General features: G+C 36.3%; 1 protein-coding gene across 1 annotated transcript; it reads right to left on the bottom strand.

The window, feature by feature from the left end:
- Window positions 1-339: 339 nt before the first annotated feature.
- TYRP1 (tyrosinase related protein 1) lies at window positions 340-19,130 on the bottom strand. Its single transcript, XM_036079440.2, has 7 exons — window positions 18,722-19,130; window positions 17,346-17,665; window positions 14,569-14,773; window positions 10,328-10,495; window positions 7,971-8,150; window positions 3,273-3,419; window positions 340-2,411 (listed from the first exon to the last, which is right to left on the bottom strand). The coding sequence occupies exons 1-7, from the start codon at window positions 19,104-19,106 to the stop codon at window positions 2,206-2,208; spliced, it is 1,611 nt and encodes a 536-aa protein (XP_035935333.1). The 5' UTR covers window positions 19,107-19,130; the 3' UTR covers window positions 340-2,205.
- Between the last annotated feature and the right edge of the window lie 259 nt (window positions 19,131-19,389).

Genomic DNA, 19,389 nt, shown 5'->3' with positions numbered 1-19,389 from the left:
GGTGCCTGGGTGGCTCAGTCCTTAAGTGTCTGCCTTCGGCTCAGGTCATGATCCCAGGGTCCTGGGATCGAGCCCCACATTGGGCTCCCTGCTCAGCAGAAACCCTGCTTCTCCCTCTCTCACTCCCCCTGCTTGTGTTCCCTCTCTTGATGTGTCTCTGTCAAATAAATAAATAAAATCTTTAAAAAAATCTCTAAAAATATGATGTGGTGGACTTGGTTTTATTGATGTTTATATGAAATGAAACCTTACATTATACAATAAGTTATCTGAAAAGCTATGAGTATATAATATTTTAATAAATCAAATGTATTCAGAAAATCAATTCAGTAATGCTATTTGAAAATTTAAATGATACTATTAGTACATGCATTCTCTTTCACTATCACATTTTGTCTACTTATCTTGTGTACATAGCCTTCAGATTGCTTAGTATAGGGAAAACCAGTAATCAATTGTTTGTACATCACCTTTTTTTAAGTTTTTAAAAAATATTTTATTTATTTATTTGACAGAGAGCGAACGAGAGAGCACAAGCAAGGGGAGAGGCAGATGGAGAGAGAGAAGCAGGCTCCCCACTGAGCAGAGAGCCCAGTGAAGGACTCGATCCCAGGACCCTGGGATCATGACCTGAGCCAAAGGCAGACGCTTAACCGAGTGAGCCACCCAGGCACACCTGTGTGTATATAACATTAATCTTGTTTCTATTTCTTGAGTTGGGAATATCAGACTCCCCATTTTCTATAGTGTATGATTACTATTGTTAGTATTTCTTTTGCTGATTTTATTGAAAATATTTGTTCAGACTGACCAGACTTTAAAATTCTTTGGGAATATAGTTTCAGTAGCCCAAGATCAAAAATAGTAAAAATATTTTATGTTAGAAGATAGGAAGAAGAAAAAAATTAATGACAGTCTTGCACGAGTGCATAGAAAAGGGGGCTGAGGAAATAATATTTTTAATATTTTATTTTGAAAACATACAAAAGGCTGGTAAGTGATAAGAGAATGCTATTTGGAGTCAACACAATCAATTGAATGGTAACTGTAGAACACCGTATCGTGTGTTCTCCACCTTTGTGTCTGGCTTGTGGACCTCTAAGATACTGGAAGAGGAACTGGGAGGTGAAATGTATAAATGGGTAGTTCCTTTTTCAATGAATTGAGAGGTAGAACATAGTAGCAATCAGACACAGTATCAATTGTCTTTTAAACAAAGTGAAGTTTTTATCACTTCAAAATGTGACAATGATTATGATTTTGTTGTGACTTTGACCCTTACACTAAAACGTATGCTGATGCCCAGGGGGAATTCTAGTTTCAAAAAGTTAATTGGGATCCCATTTGTAGCTCCACGTAATTGATTTTAATTAATAAATTAATAAATGTGGCTTCCTGTTGTTCAATGTCAACAAACGGAAAGGTATTTGCATTTTAACATTGTAGAAATTCCTACTCCTGTATTTTAATCAGAGATTTACTATCATGATTTTTCTTTATACACAAAGCACAATAGCTTATTTACATTGTCATATAGTTGACTTTTAAAACGTGCCCCAGATCTTCACACTCTCTGCTTATATACCATGGAGTTGGTGCAAACTACCATTTTTTTTTTTTTAATCTCTACCTTCACACCCATTTTCAGAAATACTACCAGTTCTTAAATGTTGAGGTCTTCTCTAGGATAACTAGGCTGCTTCTCAGCTTTTCTTATCATGTGTTCAGGAAGCCACTTTCTCAGATTCAGGGTTAGGGTTAGGGTATGTGCTTAGTATTTTGCCGTTCAGGGACCTCTCCAGAGGGTTAGGGTTAGGGTTACTGTTAGGGTTAGAGTTAGGGTTACAGTTAGGGTTACTGTTAGGGTTAGAATTTGGGTTAGGGTTAGGGATTAGGGTTAGGGGTTAGGGTACGTGCCTACAACCTACCATTTTATTTATTTTTTTTAATGTTTCAGGTTTTTATTTAAATTTTGGTTAGTTAACATACAACCTACCATTTTAAATAGAGTTGAAACATAGAACCCATTAAAAAAGGTTTTGACTCTTCCCAGTTTTGAAAAACAATACTTAGAGCTCTAATTCTAATGTGCACGCATAAGGAAGAAAGTAACAGAGGGAAAGTAAATAAAGGAAGAAATTTAACCTATTATTTTTCAACCAGGTGTTTTTGTGATACTAATACATAAGAGAATTGGTTTTATCATTAGACCCTAGACTGATTAGGATTCTCCATTTTTTCATAGTCTTCATCATAGTGTTGATATTGATCCGTGAGAAGAGGCTGATTTGCTTCATCCATGTTGTTTCTGGCCCTAATCAGGCAAGAAGCACCCCCGAAAATGACTGCAACCAGTAATAATGCAGCGACTACTGCTATGGTAACAATCTCAGAAATACTAAAATTCCGACCTATTGGAAAAATAAAAGGAAAACAAAGAATAAACAGTAAAATAGTTGCCACCGAAAATCAGATACCCTAAACTTAGGCAGTGTTGCAGGCATTTTACCAAATTCTTCATATATAATTTTTACTGGCCACATTGCTGAGGATAGCACCGGTCATCTTGAAGGCACGTCCCAATTTCTCATAATAAGTGGACCCTATTGGGATAGTTATTGTTAATTCCATTCTAAAGGTTGAGAAAATGGTGCTGTAGGGTTTGAGCCACTTGGGTGACTTGGTTAGTAGGCACTAGAGTTGGTTTTGGAGCACAAGTCTTTCAGAATCCATGTGCTGTGTGCTCTTCCACCCTACTGCCTTTGTTGAGAAGGGACTGGAAATTAAACAAGAAACTTCAATTTCAAAATCTCAGAAAAAGCAATGAGGAGTATCTCACTCCATTTTTTTTTTTTTCATAATAAAGATAACGAGGCACAATTATGTAGTAGAAAAATTGGGGCATATTACATGGGCCTAAGCTCAAAGTTCATTCTCCCTGCCTACTAAAAATGTGATCTTTGACAATTACCCTTTCTAAGCTAATCATGGCTAGCCCCTTCTACCTTATTTGTAAAGTGAGGATTACAATTGTTACCTCAGAGAGTGGTAGGGATTAATGGGATAGTGTGCTATATAATCAACTTAATTCCAGGTCAGAGCAAGCTCTCAACAAATGTTAAATTCAATCTCTTTATCCCGAAATAAAAATCCACATAACACCTTCTAAATCTAAGTGGAAATTACAGGCCACAGAATACTGTGACTACCTTAAAAGGCAACAAATTTGCTTTAGGAAGTTTCCACAGTAAAGGTACATTTTCAATACTCACTTGGCCACTGAACTTCATAAGTATATCCCAAATTATCTGGAGCAGTAACAAACATTTCTATGTTGGTAACTGGGGGCCAGAATGGCACCATGTTGTATTGTCTATTGTGCCCAATTGGGGCATTTTCCAGTGGAAACGTGGATGCATCTAAAATATGCCAAAGACATCTTGTTAATAGACATAATAAAGTTAGTATTAATAGATTATTATGTTCTGAAGGTGACCTGAAATATTCTAGGATAACATAAAAATTTCTTTTATATTTTACACTGCATAAAGACATAAACATAGTTTCACTACAGCAGAAAAGGGAATTGCATAAAACAGAGTTCAAATGCTTTGAATACGGCACTAGCATATCATTCAATAGATCAAAAAAGTTTAAAAGCAGGGAAGTTTTAGTATTTTATCATCTATGATGATCACTAATTGTTTGATTTTTAAATTACAGAAACTTATTTGAAAAAATTCATTGAACTTATTTTTCCAAAGATGGACCTGTAGTTTGCTGTAGCTTCATCTTAAATTTAAATTTGAGAGGTACTGTATCTAATGGAAATTTGTCCTTGAATGTGAATATATCTGTTTAGTATTCTTCACTTTTTCTGTTTATCTTCAGAGATATAAATATTAACTTATTTCCAGATTTTACTCTGTTAGAAAAAACACTTACAATTTCAAATCAAGGTCCTGGAATATTATTTACTTCCTGCCACCTCTCCTCTTTCTACTTAAATGCAAGTTACAGGTGTTTATATTATTAGTGAGTTTCTGTCATCAGGGATAAAAGGAGTGATATGCTCTTTGTGGCAAAAGATTATTCTTTTTTGCTATTGTTGTTGTGCATTTATGTTGATGCAACTAAACCAGATGGGATAACTCAAAACCAGAGTTGGAAGTGGGCTTGGGCAGGACATAAGTGGGAATATATTTAGAAGAGCTGGAATATGTGAGAAGGCTAACGGAGTATTAGATTTTTCTGTTTGCAAGAAGTATATTATCTGAACAGTCACTGTGATCCTGGGAAGCACAGAAGAGTGTTTTAGCATCTACTTTGAAAAAACAATTGATCATAAAAATGGTATGTAGTGTTAATATTTTTGTGACTTTAAATTTACTATGTATTAATGCTAATTAAATATTTATCTATTCAAATCTGTTGAGCTTTTTCCAATACCAGACACTGGTCTAGCCATGGAGGTGATGGCACTGAACAAAACAGACAAAATGCCTGGTCTCAAGGAACTCACATTTTGGTGTATTATTTTTAATTATTTATTAAAGTTAGATATTAAAGTTAATAATTTAGATAATTTTTTAACTTTCCATTTCACCTTTCTACTAGAACCTGACTTGATCAGCCTCAACGCAGTTCAGCATCAGCTGTGTGATAAAGTCATACCCATTAAAATGAGTGGAGGAATAATCATAAAAATAACAAACAATAACAGTAGAATTGTCATGAAACTTTCCTATGCAAGACCCTTCAGTGGCTCCCCATCTCAGAGGTTCATCCAACATCCCTCAGGATCTCCCCTTGTTGTCCCTCTGACCTTATTTCCCATCATTTTCTTTCCACTCTCCACTCTGCTCCAGTCACAGTGGACTCCTTTGTTCATCTAGGGATGATCTTCCCTCATGCATTTACCTCATACTCCCTAACCCCATTCCTGCTTTTCTTTGTCTACAAAGACTTTCCCCGATCTAACATACTATATATTTATTTACATATTTTTACTGTCATTTCTACTAACAACTAGGAGAGTCCCAGGAGGGAAAATATTTTTGTGCGTTTTTTATTCTACTGTATTTCTGGTACCTAGAAGACTACGTAAGAACAGTAGGTGCTCATACTCTATTTTCCAGCCTTACTGAGGTCCACCTGACAAAAAATTGTCTATATTTAAGGTGTGTGACATGATGATTTACAAATGGTCAGCAGGTATGTGAAAAGGTACTAGATATCACTAATCATTAGAAAATGCAGATTAGAACCATAATGAGAGATCACACATCTTAGGATGGTGATTATCGAAAAGAAAAGAGATAACAAGTGTTGGCAAGAGTGTGGAGAAATGGGAGCTGTTGTGCACTGTTGGTGGGACTTGGTGCAGCTACTATGGAAACAGAAATGGAAGTTCCTCGAAAAATTAAAAATAGAACTACCATATGATCCAGCAATGCCACTTCTGGGGGTGTATGTAAAAGACATGAAATTAGTATCTCAAAGAGATGTCTGCACCTGTGTTCATTGCAGCATTATTCACAATAGCCAGGATATGGAATCAGATAATATTTGTGAAAGGATTTGAGTTTATGTGTAATTACTTCATTTCTCTCAGGGCAAAATAGTAGTGATTGGTCCTAGGAAATGTATAAACTGCCTCTTCTGAAAAAACTGAACTTCTGGAGTACTATATTTAAAACTTAATTCACATAATTCTCACTTAAAAAAAAGAGACTCGAATTAAATGTGCACATGGATACAAAATGTTAGTGAATAAAAATTAACATTATATTAAATAAAGTTGGAATGTTCTATACTGTTCTACCTCAGGTCTAATGAGAGGATTCTGTAACAGACATTACCCTGTGAATGACTATAATTTCCTTCAGCTGTAAAATGTAACTCTTATTCCATTCTGACCCTAATAATTTTATAATCCTATGATTTCTGAAGAGTTCTCATTATCTATAAAAACGGTTTAATACACCCTGAAAAATAATTCCATCCTCCACTCATAGACTTATTTTCAACAGAGACTTCTACAATAAGGATAATTTTAGAAATCTTCCCAATCGTTTTATTTTTTTCTCTGACATAGTTGTTCTATGACATTGTTTTTCAAGGGACATTTGCAGATACATGGACTATTTAAGCAGGTGGTTAATTGTTAGTGTTTAGTGTTCATGCAATTTGTAAGTGTTTACATTGGCTTGTCCTATAATTTTATGGCCATATTTTGTCAGAATATGCTCCAGGTACCCTATTTTTCATTTATGGTGCTTTTCCCTCCACTACACTCCAGGTAACTGAGAGATCTTATGCTATTTATAGCACAAACAAAGGGAGCAGGAAGAAAATAACTAAGAAGAAAGGTGTTTATCTGGTTCATCAATGACCTTTAATGGATTGTTATGAATGTGAAATAATGATCTTTTCAATCAAGATATGTAAGGCAAAGGAATACTTGTTTTCATGGTTGAAAGAAAGCTCCCCTTAAGAGACTTGCCAAAGTAACCAAGATTCTCCACTTCCTCTTACTTCTTAAGTAAGTGTTAAGTAAGAAAAACTTACTGACAGCCCTGGCATTTTGAAGCGCTGCATAACTACAATTCATACATTGTTGTCTAGTTCCCAGAAGTGTGTGTTTAACGGAAGTTTTTGTTCATTCCTAAACCTATTAACTCCAGTTTACTTGTTACTGTCATAAAAGTAATATAGCTAAACATACGTAAAATGATAATTATGATTGTGGAAAGAGAGGGATTTTGTGTTCTATTAAATATATGAATGCTTAGGAAATATTTGTTGAAGATGAATGCCTGAGATATTGGGTAAGAATTAGGAGTGAGCACTATGGTTGTAAAGATAAGGTAGACATTATGATAATCTAGAATAATACTGCACTCATTGCAACTCAAGGGTTGTTAATTTCTTGTTTCACTTAAAAAATAGACATTGTAAATTGTAGATAATTCATTATGGTTGTAGGTATGTATGTAAATACATATGAAATAGGTGGCACTCCAATCAGGGAATTCATAGCAGGTGATGAATGAATATTTACGTGTAAGTTATTTGTTTCTTCAGTGATTTTCTGATGGAACATATGATTTTGATCAACACATTAGTTAATTCCCATAATCAGGTTGGATTAGAGGTTTCTACTGCACACACACACACACACACACAAAGAAATAAGAGACTGGTCGAATTGGATAGATAAATCAATAGATAGTTAATCCCCAACATTATATTTGTGTGTGTGATGAAGTAAAGGCACAGAAGGCAAAATTTAGAACAGTTTTGAAATATGAAAATGTATAATGTTTTAACCAATAGAAGCACTGTCATTATTTGAAAAGTAATGTGAGCCTCTCGGCTAAATAGAAGTGAAGAGAAAATGGCCTTTTAAATAATATATTTTTTAAATGCATTAAAATGAAGTTGAAAGAGATTTTCTATGCTGTGATAAAAAACCAATATTAACTTTTCAAGTTGGACAAAATTTCCATTTATAGGAGGCCAGAAGTAATAAAAATCAAAACTGTGGATTGTGAGTATAATTTTTTGTCTTTTAGGTATTGAAGAAGAGCTCAGTAAGATTTTTTTATTCACAATAAAAATGTTCCAAAAAATAAAAAAAAAAGGCAATGCCAATGTTCATTGGAAGATATGGGGAAGAAAAAATTGGGCAGCATGATAGTCATCTTTTCATACTAAAAATGAGAAGAGATTACGTGCTTAGTCCGAGTGAATGCTAGTAAATATCCTCTTCTAACCATTGTAAGGGATGTTTTGTCGGCATTTTCAAAGTAGTTTGGGATATTTGGAAACGGCTAGATATCATAGCTATTTTGTCCTTATTTTGAAGTGCAGTTTAGATGTGTCAAGTGCTTGCTCTATAGTGATAACTATAGCACCTAAGCAGTCTCCTTGGTGAGCCTGCAAAAAATCATATGAAAACATCTTACCAGTATGATATCTCCTCAGCCATTCATCAAAGACCGCATCAGTGAAAGTATGTAGGAGGACAAAAATAGGGTCATTTGGAGATAAATGGGTTTGTCCCCCTGTTCCATTCAGAAATAGATGAGCCAGATTGTGAAGGCTTCGAATAGCAGGGTCATACTTTCCTGTGGGATCGCTGTAACCTAGATATAAAAATAGGGGTGAGAATAGTAAAAACCGTCACAAATATCTTACTTCTCAAATCAGCAACAGTGATTGTATAGGGAAACAATTTTTCCTAAGCTTGTCAGGCCAATTTTTACCTTAATATAATAGCATCGCTTCTCTGGACCTATGGTTGGTGACATTTCCTGCTATGCCCAGAGCTAGGTTAGCTTTAAGCCAGTGGCCTGACATGCTAAATGTAGCCTCTAGGTGAAAAATAATGACCTGCAAAGGATACCAGTCAAAATATATAGAACACACTATTTTGACAAGGCAAACATTGGTCTAGTGGAAATAAAGACAAGGGAAGTCTCTAGCTCCTTCTAAAAACTGCTGACACAATTGGGAGAACATCCTTCTGATTGTCCTAGAACTTACATTGTCAGATGTTACTTTAGTTTCCTACCTTATTCCTTTTGACTGTCAGCAGATTTATTTTTGGAAAGTTATCTTATTTTTGTGGAAAAGTCACAATTTCTCAGAGCATTCTTACCATGTCTGTACTAGTTTTAAACATCTGGAGAGCCTATTTGTTGAAACATTTATATAACTTCTGGTAATTATTGGTATTCTATATATATAATACATTTCCAGTATTCTATATGATATATATATATGCTATTCCCATATAATATGTACATATTCCGTATTACATGTATTATATATTTCTCATATTATATATCCCATATTATATATTATATGTATTTTCCATATATATATTTTCATATATATTATACATATTATATATATCATGTCTATATATATTGGGCAGAAGGTGAGGATAGATCACAAATAAAAATGGAGGGTCTATGATGTGGGATGGAGTTATAAGTGTGCGTGTTTGGCTTTAAGAATCAGAGGTGGGAGAGCAGGGAAAGGTTACATTTTATAAAATAAAATTAGAATTTAAAATACATTAACCCATTTGTATAATTACTCTCACTATTTAGCCATGTTTCATACATTTATTCCATTATTTTATTTACAAAATGTTTAAAGATTGCCTGTAACATACAGGGCATGCTGGTAGGCTCTGGTCCTTTCATACATTCTGTCAGGAAATCAGAGTAATTTGTCTTTTGATTGGGCTTCAATAAGATGCAATCTACACATTCTTTTAGAAATTAGCGCTTATGGCCTTAGTTTATATATACCAGTTTAGTCAAAATAGAGTGATTATTTATTGAATAATCCCCGAATCAGTGCATTCATATTTAATTATTAAAATTAACATAAAGATAAAAGAGAATGGCATGCAGTTTTGATGATAAAAGGGGAGAGAATTGAAAATAATGATGAGATACCTATATCAAGTATCTCAGATCATGGGGACAGAGAGATCCATTCCCATTCTTCTTTAGGGGGAAGAGTCTAACATATTTAATGCTGTATATAATGTGAATTTTGACAGTAAGAGGTTTATAATACGTTAAATGTGATTCTGTTGTTTTAAAACTTTAAATATGTTTCAATAATGATTTAGAGATATCAAAATTTATCATTAAAGACACTGGACTTAGAAAATTTGGATTTGAAATTGTGCTCTGTTACTGAGTATCGTGGGATATTCATTTTAGCTCTTTGGTCTTTAGTTTCCTCAGCTTTAAAATGCTTTGACTTAAATAAGGAAAATCAAATTAAATATCATTATATGGTAGTTGAATTTTTATAGACCTTTAAAAAAAGTTACAGGATGATACAAACTTAAATGAAATATATGCCCCAACCAGGCTTTATTGGCTGTCAGCTAATTGTTTAGAATTTTTTATTGTTATTTTTTAAGAAAAATTTAATAAGCTCTCAAAGTCTTCAATATTATTTGACTCTATTAGAATTTGATATAGTTATACACCTAATGATCAGCCACCTAACAGATTTGAGTTTAAATACTTTTTAGGTACTTAAGAGATTGAAGAATAATTTCCAAGGGCTTCTCCTATGATAATTAAAAAGAGTTTCATGGTCTGACACTTTACTTAACAAGTTCTTTCTTGAGCAGAGAATTGTGACTGCATCGTAATTGGAGGCAACATTCATGTAAATTCACAGGATCAGTGTGTCTTTCAAAGATTTTTCAAAGAGATCTGAATGTGAACAGTTCATTGTGGGGCTGTGATAACCAGATGAATTCAAAGCGCTGATTTCTTTTACTTACCTTCCACAGTGTTTCGGAAACTGTTTGTAGAATTGGAATAAAAAGGAGGGGTGTCGAATAAACCAACTTCCAAGCACTGAGCGACATCCTGTGGTTCCGGAAGACGTTGCACCATTGGTCTAGCCACATTTCCAGCTGGATTTCTCCTAATTGGCCCACCCTCGGTACCTGGAAAAAGGATGGGCTATGTAAACATTTATAGAATATTTAGAGATCTTATCTTTGCTCTTTAATTTTTATACATAGCAAGAACATGGAAAGATAGGTTCTCCTTGGTAGAAGAGAAAGTTTTAAAAAATACATACTTAGGGGCATTACAGTGAGAAAATTTAAGTTATCATGCAAGCAGAGTTAGATTTGTGATACATAAAATCACTGGAAGAAAAAAAAGGTCACAAAACAGAGGTTCTGGTATTTGTTTAATCAATGTATGCTTCTGTAATGAGAATATATTAACATCAAAATTCCTTGGAAAATTGAATTTTACCAAAATAATCTCATAAACCTAAATTCCACACTGAAATCTATATTTCACATATATGTGAAATTTTGTACTCAAATGCTATTTGTTTCAAGCCTTCAGAGAAATAAAGAAAAACAATCTAAAATTTCTTTGGGAGGTGGTCTATATTTCAATAGATTCATATTTTACAGCAATTGATGTGAGCAAATAATTAAACTTTTTAAAAGGCAGTAAGAAAAACAGGCAAAGAGCTGTGATACTAGGGGTAATAGGATAGGTGCCTTAAGGGAGGGAGGGAAGGAGAGAAAGAGAGGGGAAGAGGCAGACAGGAAGGTAGAGAAGGGGCACAGAGAGAGAGACAAAGAGACAAAGAGAGACTGAGAGAGAATATCAATCCTTTCCAGTTGGATGACTCCAGAAGGGCGCCATTAAAGAAGAGAGATTTGCAAAGAGCCCTGAAGGACTGAGGAGAATTTTCAGGTGAAATAGGAGAAATGTTACAAGTCAAACATTTTAGGCAGAGGTAATAACGAGAGATGCTAAGCTTTCTCCTATCTGTAAGATAAGCTCTGTCAGAGCAAGAACTCTATCTGTACTTGCTCACCAGTACATCCCTTAATCTTGGCACAGTGCCTGGCATAGAATAGATGCTAAATCATCATTTGTTGTATGCTGATGTATGGAAAGATCGTGTTGGCTATAAAAGAGGTCCGTGTGGGAAATGGCTTGCCTGGAGTAGAGGGCGATGTAAGAGAGTAGTGGATGGTGAGAACAATGAAAAGCTACAGAGCAATAGGAGAAAGTTATATTTAATTCAATAGGAAGTGAAGAGAAGTCTTAGGTAGGTGGGAGGAGAGGAGATTGGTTAGGAGCATTTTGCATTTGTCTGTTCCGGTGGTCTCCAGAGAAGCGTGTGTGTCCTGAGAGTATATGCAGAATAATCCACTGGGGTGAGAGAGGTGATATTACAACCTCAACTTGTATTCATTTTACCTCACTCATAAAGCTTACTCTGTTGTAATGTTTATTATAATTAACATAATGATTAGTACCTGATGAATTAGCATAGCAAATTTATTTATATAATATAAAAACAAAACATATGCCAAGATTGAGATTGGAAAGTAGATGTACATTTTTTAGGCATACATTATTATTAATACTTTCAGATACCACTGGGTAAACTATCAATTCAAGTTTATGTTTTAGGGATTATTGTTCGGGAGGTGTCAATAAATTCCAAGAAAAATTTATAAATTACATGGGTTTCAAAAACACTACATTTCTAATTTGCTCTCATGGAGTTTCATAGTGGAGAATTCCGATAGTAAAGAAACTAGTTTAAACCAGTTTAATTTAACCCAGGGCTATTTAGATTTGTTTGCACATGGACAACCTCTGCCAATGCACCTAAAAACATCGTATGGATTGGAGTCTTGTGGAGTTTTCACGCAGGAAGGAATAAAAAGTTCTGAGTGTCTGAAGGAGAAAGTAGATTTAGGAAATACTGTGTAGAAACAACATTTTTCTTGTGATGGATCAGCGATGATATTTTACTGGTTAGAAGAGGCTTAGGTGTCACTAATTCACTCTTTCAAAGTTACCAAGTTTGGTGCATTAATGGGACATTGGAGAGACATCGTGCAACAAGCCCATGATAACACAGGCATGGGATATGCAAGGAAGATTTGCCTTAAAAATGTTCATTCATGGCTGTCCTGTAAAAGATGATCAATGGAACCACAGGAATGGATCATTTCATCCAAAAACAGTAGAGAAAGGAAAGAATCTCTAGGAGAATTACTTTTTTTTAAAGATTTTATTTATTTATTAGGGAGAGAAAGAGAACATGCAAGCACAAGCAGGGGGGCGGGGCAGAAGGCAGAGGGAGAAGCAGGCTCCCCGCTGAGCAGGAAGCCAGACACAGGGCTAGATCCTAGGACTCTGGGACCATGACCTGAGCAGAAGACAGAGGCTTAACTGACAGAGACAGCCAGGCACCCCTTTCTAGGAGAATTATATAAGATATCATATTAAAGTATTTGGCACCATATCAGATACATAGTATGTGTTGAATCAACTATTAGTTTCCTTTTATCTTTCACTGGCCTAATAAATAAAATGCTTGGTATTTATATCTTGAGCTAAGACAAGGAGTAATCTTCAAATTTGTTTCATTTAAAGTACATAATCTTAATTTTTCATGAAACTATGTGTCCTGTTATGAGACTTAGACTAACTGACCAAAAGACTGTGATGAAACAGTATCTTCTCTCCTATTTACCCACGTAAGCTGTGCTATACTTTGGTATCCAATCATCTGTATGACCAGAAAATGTCTGGAAAAAAATCCCAGGCCAAAATACAATGGCCTGCTCAGAGATTAATATTTTGGTATCTAAAGATATATTGATTCTCAATTTTATTTCAAGGGGGGGGATCACTCATTCAGCATGCCAAACAAATAAGAAATTTATTCTAAGTTTTAAACTTCTATAGAAAAAACTTAATACACTGTCACTTCTCTCTTCCCTTATTCCTATACACAGGTAAACAATCTTCTAATGGTGAAAAAAATCTACTGATTTTTTTTTTTGTTCTATTTAGAATATTCTTTTTTTAAGAATATCCTTTTTTAAGTTTATAAGGAATTTAATATTTTAAACTTAAGAGAATATATGTAAAATGTACTATGAAGATGTTAATAAAATAAATTCCCCAAAATCTAGTTTTTACATGGAAGAACAAGTTTAAAATAACCAGGCATGCCTGAAGAAGAAAAATAAGACGGGGTCGGGAGACTCTAATAATTAAGACCTTGTGTTAGTACCACAGAGACTAATAATGTGATCCAAGGAAGAGAATGGTACACTCAGAAACAGATCCACATATAACAGAAACTTGCCCTAAGGCAGAAGTGGCATTTAAATCACTGGAGAAAGGATGCTAGCTAAGACAGCTGGTTAAGCTTTCTCTCTACGTGTTCGCTTTGAGAGAGATGGAAAGTAGTTAGCAGGCAGACATTTTCTGTGTAGTATCTTCCTTTTCTTTTCTTTTTTTTTTAAGATTTATTTATTTATTTTATTTATTTGAGAGAGAGAGAGAGAGAGCGCGCAGGGGGAGGGGCAGAGAGAGAGAGAGAGAGAGAGAGAATCTCAAGCAAACTCCCCTCTGAGCACAGAGCCTGATGCCAGGCTTGATCCCAAGACCCTGAGACCATGACCTGAGGCAAAACCAAGAGTCTGACACTTAACCGACTGAGCCACCAAGGCGCCCCAGAATCTTCCTTTTCTTAAAGATATCCTTCACATCACCTTTTGTTTTTGACCCTCAGACTAGAATTGTACTCTTTGGGCACTTCAACTCTTTCTGCACATTTCAGATTTCCCAGGGAAACAATTTTCTATGAAATTCTAGCACAAGACACATGACTACTAAGCAGCGCTGAGTGTGCTAAGAGGATCATGAATTTTATATAACTATACATTTCCAAAATAAGAGAGTGAACGTTTACAGAATAAGAGAGTGAGCAATGCACTAACCAAATTGCTTAAGGGAAGCAATATAAAAGTGTATAGACACTTTCTGTCTGCCCTGGAACCTTAGAGATTGCCTTGAATAGCCCCAGTGTTCAAGGAATATATCTGTACATTGATTCTCTAAAGTAAAAGTAGATTTTCTTCTGAAGTCCTTAGTAGAATGAAGGGCCTTCAGGCAACACATTTAATCTCTTTATCTAGTAGGGAATTCTGAATCCTGGATGTCATTTGGAACTTACTATTACAAAGGGTTCCCAGGGTATCATAATCCTCCAAGGATTCACAGACCACTCGCCATTGAGAAAAGACAGAATTCAGGCTGATAAGAGTGGGATCAAAGTTGCTTCTGGATCCCATCAGGTCATCGGTGCAAATGTCACAGATGTTCCTTCCAGTCGCAAAATTCCAGTAGGGAAGGGAGAACGAAGGATCCTGCAACATTTCCTAGATCACAGAAACTATTATTAGTGTTCTCTGCTTTTGTTTAAAATTCTCCCTCTTCGCTTGGTTTTCTCCCTGGCAGTCTGTTTCTATCAGCTCTCTTGGGGCAATTAGAACCAGTGAGTATATTCGTGGTGTCTGAGGAGCCAGAGGAATTAAATACCTTATTTAGCAAATCTTCTCATATACCACAAGCAGTCATTGAGGCACTAGAGAGAATGAAACTCAGCTCATTATAGAGAAGTTTCTGCATATGATTTTTTTTAGGGGGGGGGAAGTCTTCCCTTTCCTTTTTAGGCAGGTAATTACAGTTCTATTGGTTATACCAAAAAATCTCAATAATAACTTTCACTCCTTGACACTTTATCTCCTTCTGTTTTCATATCTTTAATTCAAGCATCACTAAGTCTGGGTCTGTAGCCAGATCCAGCCTTTAAATATGTTACGTAGAGCAGTACTTTTTGTTTTGTGTCTGTCTTTTAAAATTTAACTTAAATGACTTTAGGCATTTGGAGTCTGGTCTTTAAAATGTTTTGGGGGTTATCAAGGGTAGTGGAAGACACCTACGGATTAGAACGAGGCAGACCTCAGTTGTACGTTCCAGGTTTTCCAAGCACCAGATACATAGATTTGACTTTTCACGGGTTACATAGGCTCTTTCACACTTACCTTATCTGCCTGGGCACTGAAGGTGTTTTACTTAAAGACCACTGCTTTAGAATCTAAACTGTGAAGCCTTGGGTTTCTGCTTTAAACAAATACTGTCAGGAAATATTAAACGGAAGCAAAATATTTCTTTGTGCATACTGTTCTTTAGCCCAGGAACCAAGTTTCCCTTCAGAGCTGACCTCAACAATTTTAAAAGTACTGGACTCAAGATCACATGCTTATTTTATTGAGTTCCCTAAAACATGTATTTATTGTACTTGTTCTCATTCCCTTAGGCCTTTGGGGAGTTATGTTTAGAGTGTAGAGCGTGCCATTGTTTTATCTCACCTCCAAAGCATTTAGTACATTTCTGCTTTTTTACTCTAAGCCCTTTCTAGGAAGCATCTCCTTGTCCTCGGGGTATTTTAGAGGACCAAAAGCTTTCCAAGGTATCCTCGGTTATTGATCTCCAAGGGTTTAGAGTCCTTGTTTAGAAGCCATTGTTCTGGTTCACAAAAATTAGTGACAGCTTCCAAGGGATCATTAAGAGTCAGTTTGTGGTTCAGAACTGACATTTGGGAGCTGGAGCATATTCATGTGGCATTTCAACTGTGCATTACATTTAGACTGTAATTTGTTGGATCCCTTGTGCTGTTGGGTTTTAAAAATGTAAGTCATAGAGGTCGAAGTTTACACAGGAAAAATCGAAGCTTTCAGATACTTTCCACCTGCCCTTTCGTTTTGGTGTGCCCGTGGGAAAATGACTTGAAGGCACGGAGATCTGGAGTTGATTACAAATGACAGATTTATCTACTCATAATCTACTAAATGTCTTACTTGTAATCAGAGCTATAAAATATGAAGTTGAGAGTAGCAGATGAATTAATTTAATCACTCTCAAACTGCATATGTTTGGACTGCTTTCATACCAATATTTTATTCTGTATTTTAGGGCATTAATTCTCTCTCTTCTAACCATTTATTTTCTTGTGATAATGCTGAACACAGGCATACTGCAAATCAATAGATGAATCTAAGCACCTTTTCTGCCCTCAGATATTTTCAGATTAATTTTTAGATTTTAATTTGAGGGAAGGAATCCATTTTACTTAGAAAACAGGTTCACTTTGTGGATTTCCTAGTTGAGATCTAATAATTTAAAAGTTCATTTGAAAATTCCAATACCTTTCTCAAGAGAAAGCAATTGGCAAAAGAAACTATAATAATAAAGTATCTGTGTTAGCGGGATGCTTTAATGTGGTTTGAGCCTCTCTGCTTAAAAATAAGCAGGAGATACTTATGTTTGGGTTGAGGTTCACTTTATGCCAAAAACGTTGATGCCTTTTAAGTAAAAATGCTATCTGATTGATGAGATATTTTATTAGGTTTCTTCCACAAGCCTTGAAGTGGTACGGACCATGGGGACAAAATGGCATTCAATGAAAATATGAGAGTATAAATGGAAAAGATTTTTTTTTCATAATTTAAATCCCGTACCATATTAGAATCATCAGGTGGTCTAATGGGGGATGTATTTGGGACTTGGTAGCCTGAGAAGTGTATGTCCACTTGTTTCATCCAAACCAGGAGGAGGGGGTATTGGTTTACATTCGAGAAGGAAGACATAGCAAATGAGAGTCTTTTGTTGCAAGCTATATGAAGATCATGTTTTTCAATTACAGAGCTGTAGAATACGCCTAACACTTGAAATCACACCTACAAATGTCCCAACTGGCTCCCTCGTTGTTGATGTTATTCTCTTTTCCCTTCACGAAAGATAAAGATTAATTAATGAGTAAGTAATCTGTACAGGGAGAAACTTCACAGAATGTCAAAGGCAGAGTAATCACATGTTTAGACCACTGAGAACCAGTGAGTTAAGATGACTTGCAAACTGGACCTGAGAACTGAAACGTTTCCTGCGTACCTGCATGTCCCTCTCCAGCTGTAGGAGGTGGTACCTGTGCCACGTGAGGAAGGCGGGTCCCTCGTGAGAGAAGTCCACTGCAAAGCTTTCCTGGCCTGGCCCAAGGAAAGTCTTTTTGACTGAGTAATAGTGTGTCCAAACAAAGTAGTTATAGATGGAAATGTTCTCAAACTGTGGCGTGTTGCGATCGGGCCCCAGTATTTCTTCTGATCTCCTGGTCGCAATGACAAACTGAGGGTGAACTGTGCGCTTTGCCGTATCTAAGGCCTGGACGAAGTAGTTCTTCTCTTCTGCACTTAAGTCCAGAAGGTTTCTCCTGACTTCAAGAAGGTTCAAACATGAAAACATCGGCTTCGTGAGCATAATCATAACACCATGTCCCATTTACCCACTAATGATAATTTGCATGCATGCTTAAATCATGTTATACTTTTTAAAATATCCCTTACTAAAATGCCTTCTTTAGGCCTGTTTACTTGCACGCCCCCATCCCCCGAGGATTTCTGTTAGCTTTCTTTAATCTGACTGTGGACTTTATGATTCTGTGATCTTATATTTATTTCTGCTCATCATGGGCATATTTGGGGAACTTTCTGCCTTCTTAAAATCATAAACCTTGCAGAAACATGGCAGAGTGGTTAAGACCAGAGACTTATTCTATGACTCTGCACACATTTTTCTGTCTCAGTTTTTCATCTGTAAGGTGTATGTAAAAACAATATCTGCTTTACATAGTTGTAAAGATTAAAGAGGACACACATAAAAATTATATCAGAGCCTGGCTCATAACAAAGACTCAATAAAAGTCTTGTTAAACCCTTGGTCCAATGTTTGGCACATAGAAAACAACCAAGTATTGCTGGATTTACTCTTTAGAGCCTTGTTATTTATTGCTATTTAATAGGGCACAGGCGAGACTTGTCATCTCAAATGGCTGAACTTGATCATAACAGTGGGCAGGTCCGTCGTGCGTTAGCAAGGGCAGTGGAAGAAGCTCATGGTTTAGAGCTAGACTGACCTCAGGGGTGAATTCCAGGGTTTCCAGGTCCCGGCTATATGGATTAGACCTTTCTGAACCTCACTTACCACAATTAACATAACTACCTTGAGATGTTTCTGAAAGGTCTAGTCATAAACACCTAGCACAGTTCCTTGAATAGCATGATTGCCCAGTAAGTGTTTCAGAAGAAAATCCCATTACTCAGATCTGAGCCTTGACTCTTTAAACGGTATAAACTTACTAGCCTCTCCAGGCCTCAGCTTCCTCAGTTGAGTTATAGGATTTCCAGGTATTCTTCCAGTTCCGATGATTTAGTTTTCTCTTAAATGCATTGAGTCTCCGGAAGAACTGTGTCTCCACTCATATCCCCACTTACCTATGAGAACCCTCTGGTCACAGGCAGCTCCTCTCCATCCAGGACGGCAAGTCCCACAGTTGTGTCCTGAGAAATTGTCGTTGCAGAGGCATGTCCTGTTGAAGAACCGTGTGGGCCAAGCCTCCCGATCATCTCTGCCGTCATGGGGGTAGTGGGCGCTGTGGGGTCGGGAGTCTGCAGTCACTGCTTCACACCTGCCCCGCCCCGATGAGGAGCCACAGCGGTCAGTCCCGGGCCCAGACAGGGGGGACAGGTCTGGGCAGCACACACCATTTCTTAAGGCCTCAACAGTCGCACACTCTCTTGGGAATTGAGCCCAGGTGTGATGAAAAAAAAGCAAGGGCAAGAAGATGCATCCCAGAGAGAGGAGTTTATGAGCTTTCATTCTGCTCTAAGCAAGAGTGAAGAACAAATCTCTGGTTTGCAGCCCTTTGCGCAGAGACTGAAGCACATAAATAAAAACCAGGCTGAAAAGGAGAAAACACAATGAATTACCTAAGTTTTCTTTCTGTACTGTTATAAACAGGCATGAGCCCTCCCCAGCCCCCTTCAAAATGCTTTTTATATCTGTAAAATGACATTTCTAGCAAATCATAAAAATAGTAATTTACCTTTAAAAACTTGACATGTTTAATACCTACATAATTAAATCCCCTGTCCTAGCATTC

The sequence above is a fragment of the Halichoerus grypus genome, chromosome 14 (genome assembly GCF_964656455.1).
Source record: "Halichoerus grypus chromosome 14, mHalGry1.hap1.1, whole genome shotgun sequence".
Classification (NCBI taxonomy): Eukaryota; Metazoa; Chordata; class Mammalia; order Carnivora; family Phocidae; genus Halichoerus; species Halichoerus grypus.
This window is presented reverse-complemented; position numbering and strand designations above follow the sequence as displayed.

What these genes read in the sequence shown, in the direction of transcription:
- TYRP1 (XM_036079440.2), bottom strand. Translation starts at nt 19,106, where the DNA reads ATGAAAGCTCATAAACTCCTCTCTCTGGGATGCATCTTCTTGCCCTTG. An exon ending in AGCTGGAGAGGGACATGCAG is followed by an intron (nt 14,774 to 17,345) that starts GTACGCAGGAAA and finishes TCTGTGATCTAG; the next exon opens with GAAATGTTGCAGGATCCTTC. An exon ending in TTTCCGAAACACTGTGGAAG is followed by an intron (nt 8,151 to 10,327) that starts GTAAGTAAAAGA and finishes TTTTATATCTAG; the next exon opens with GTTACAGCGATCCCACAGGA.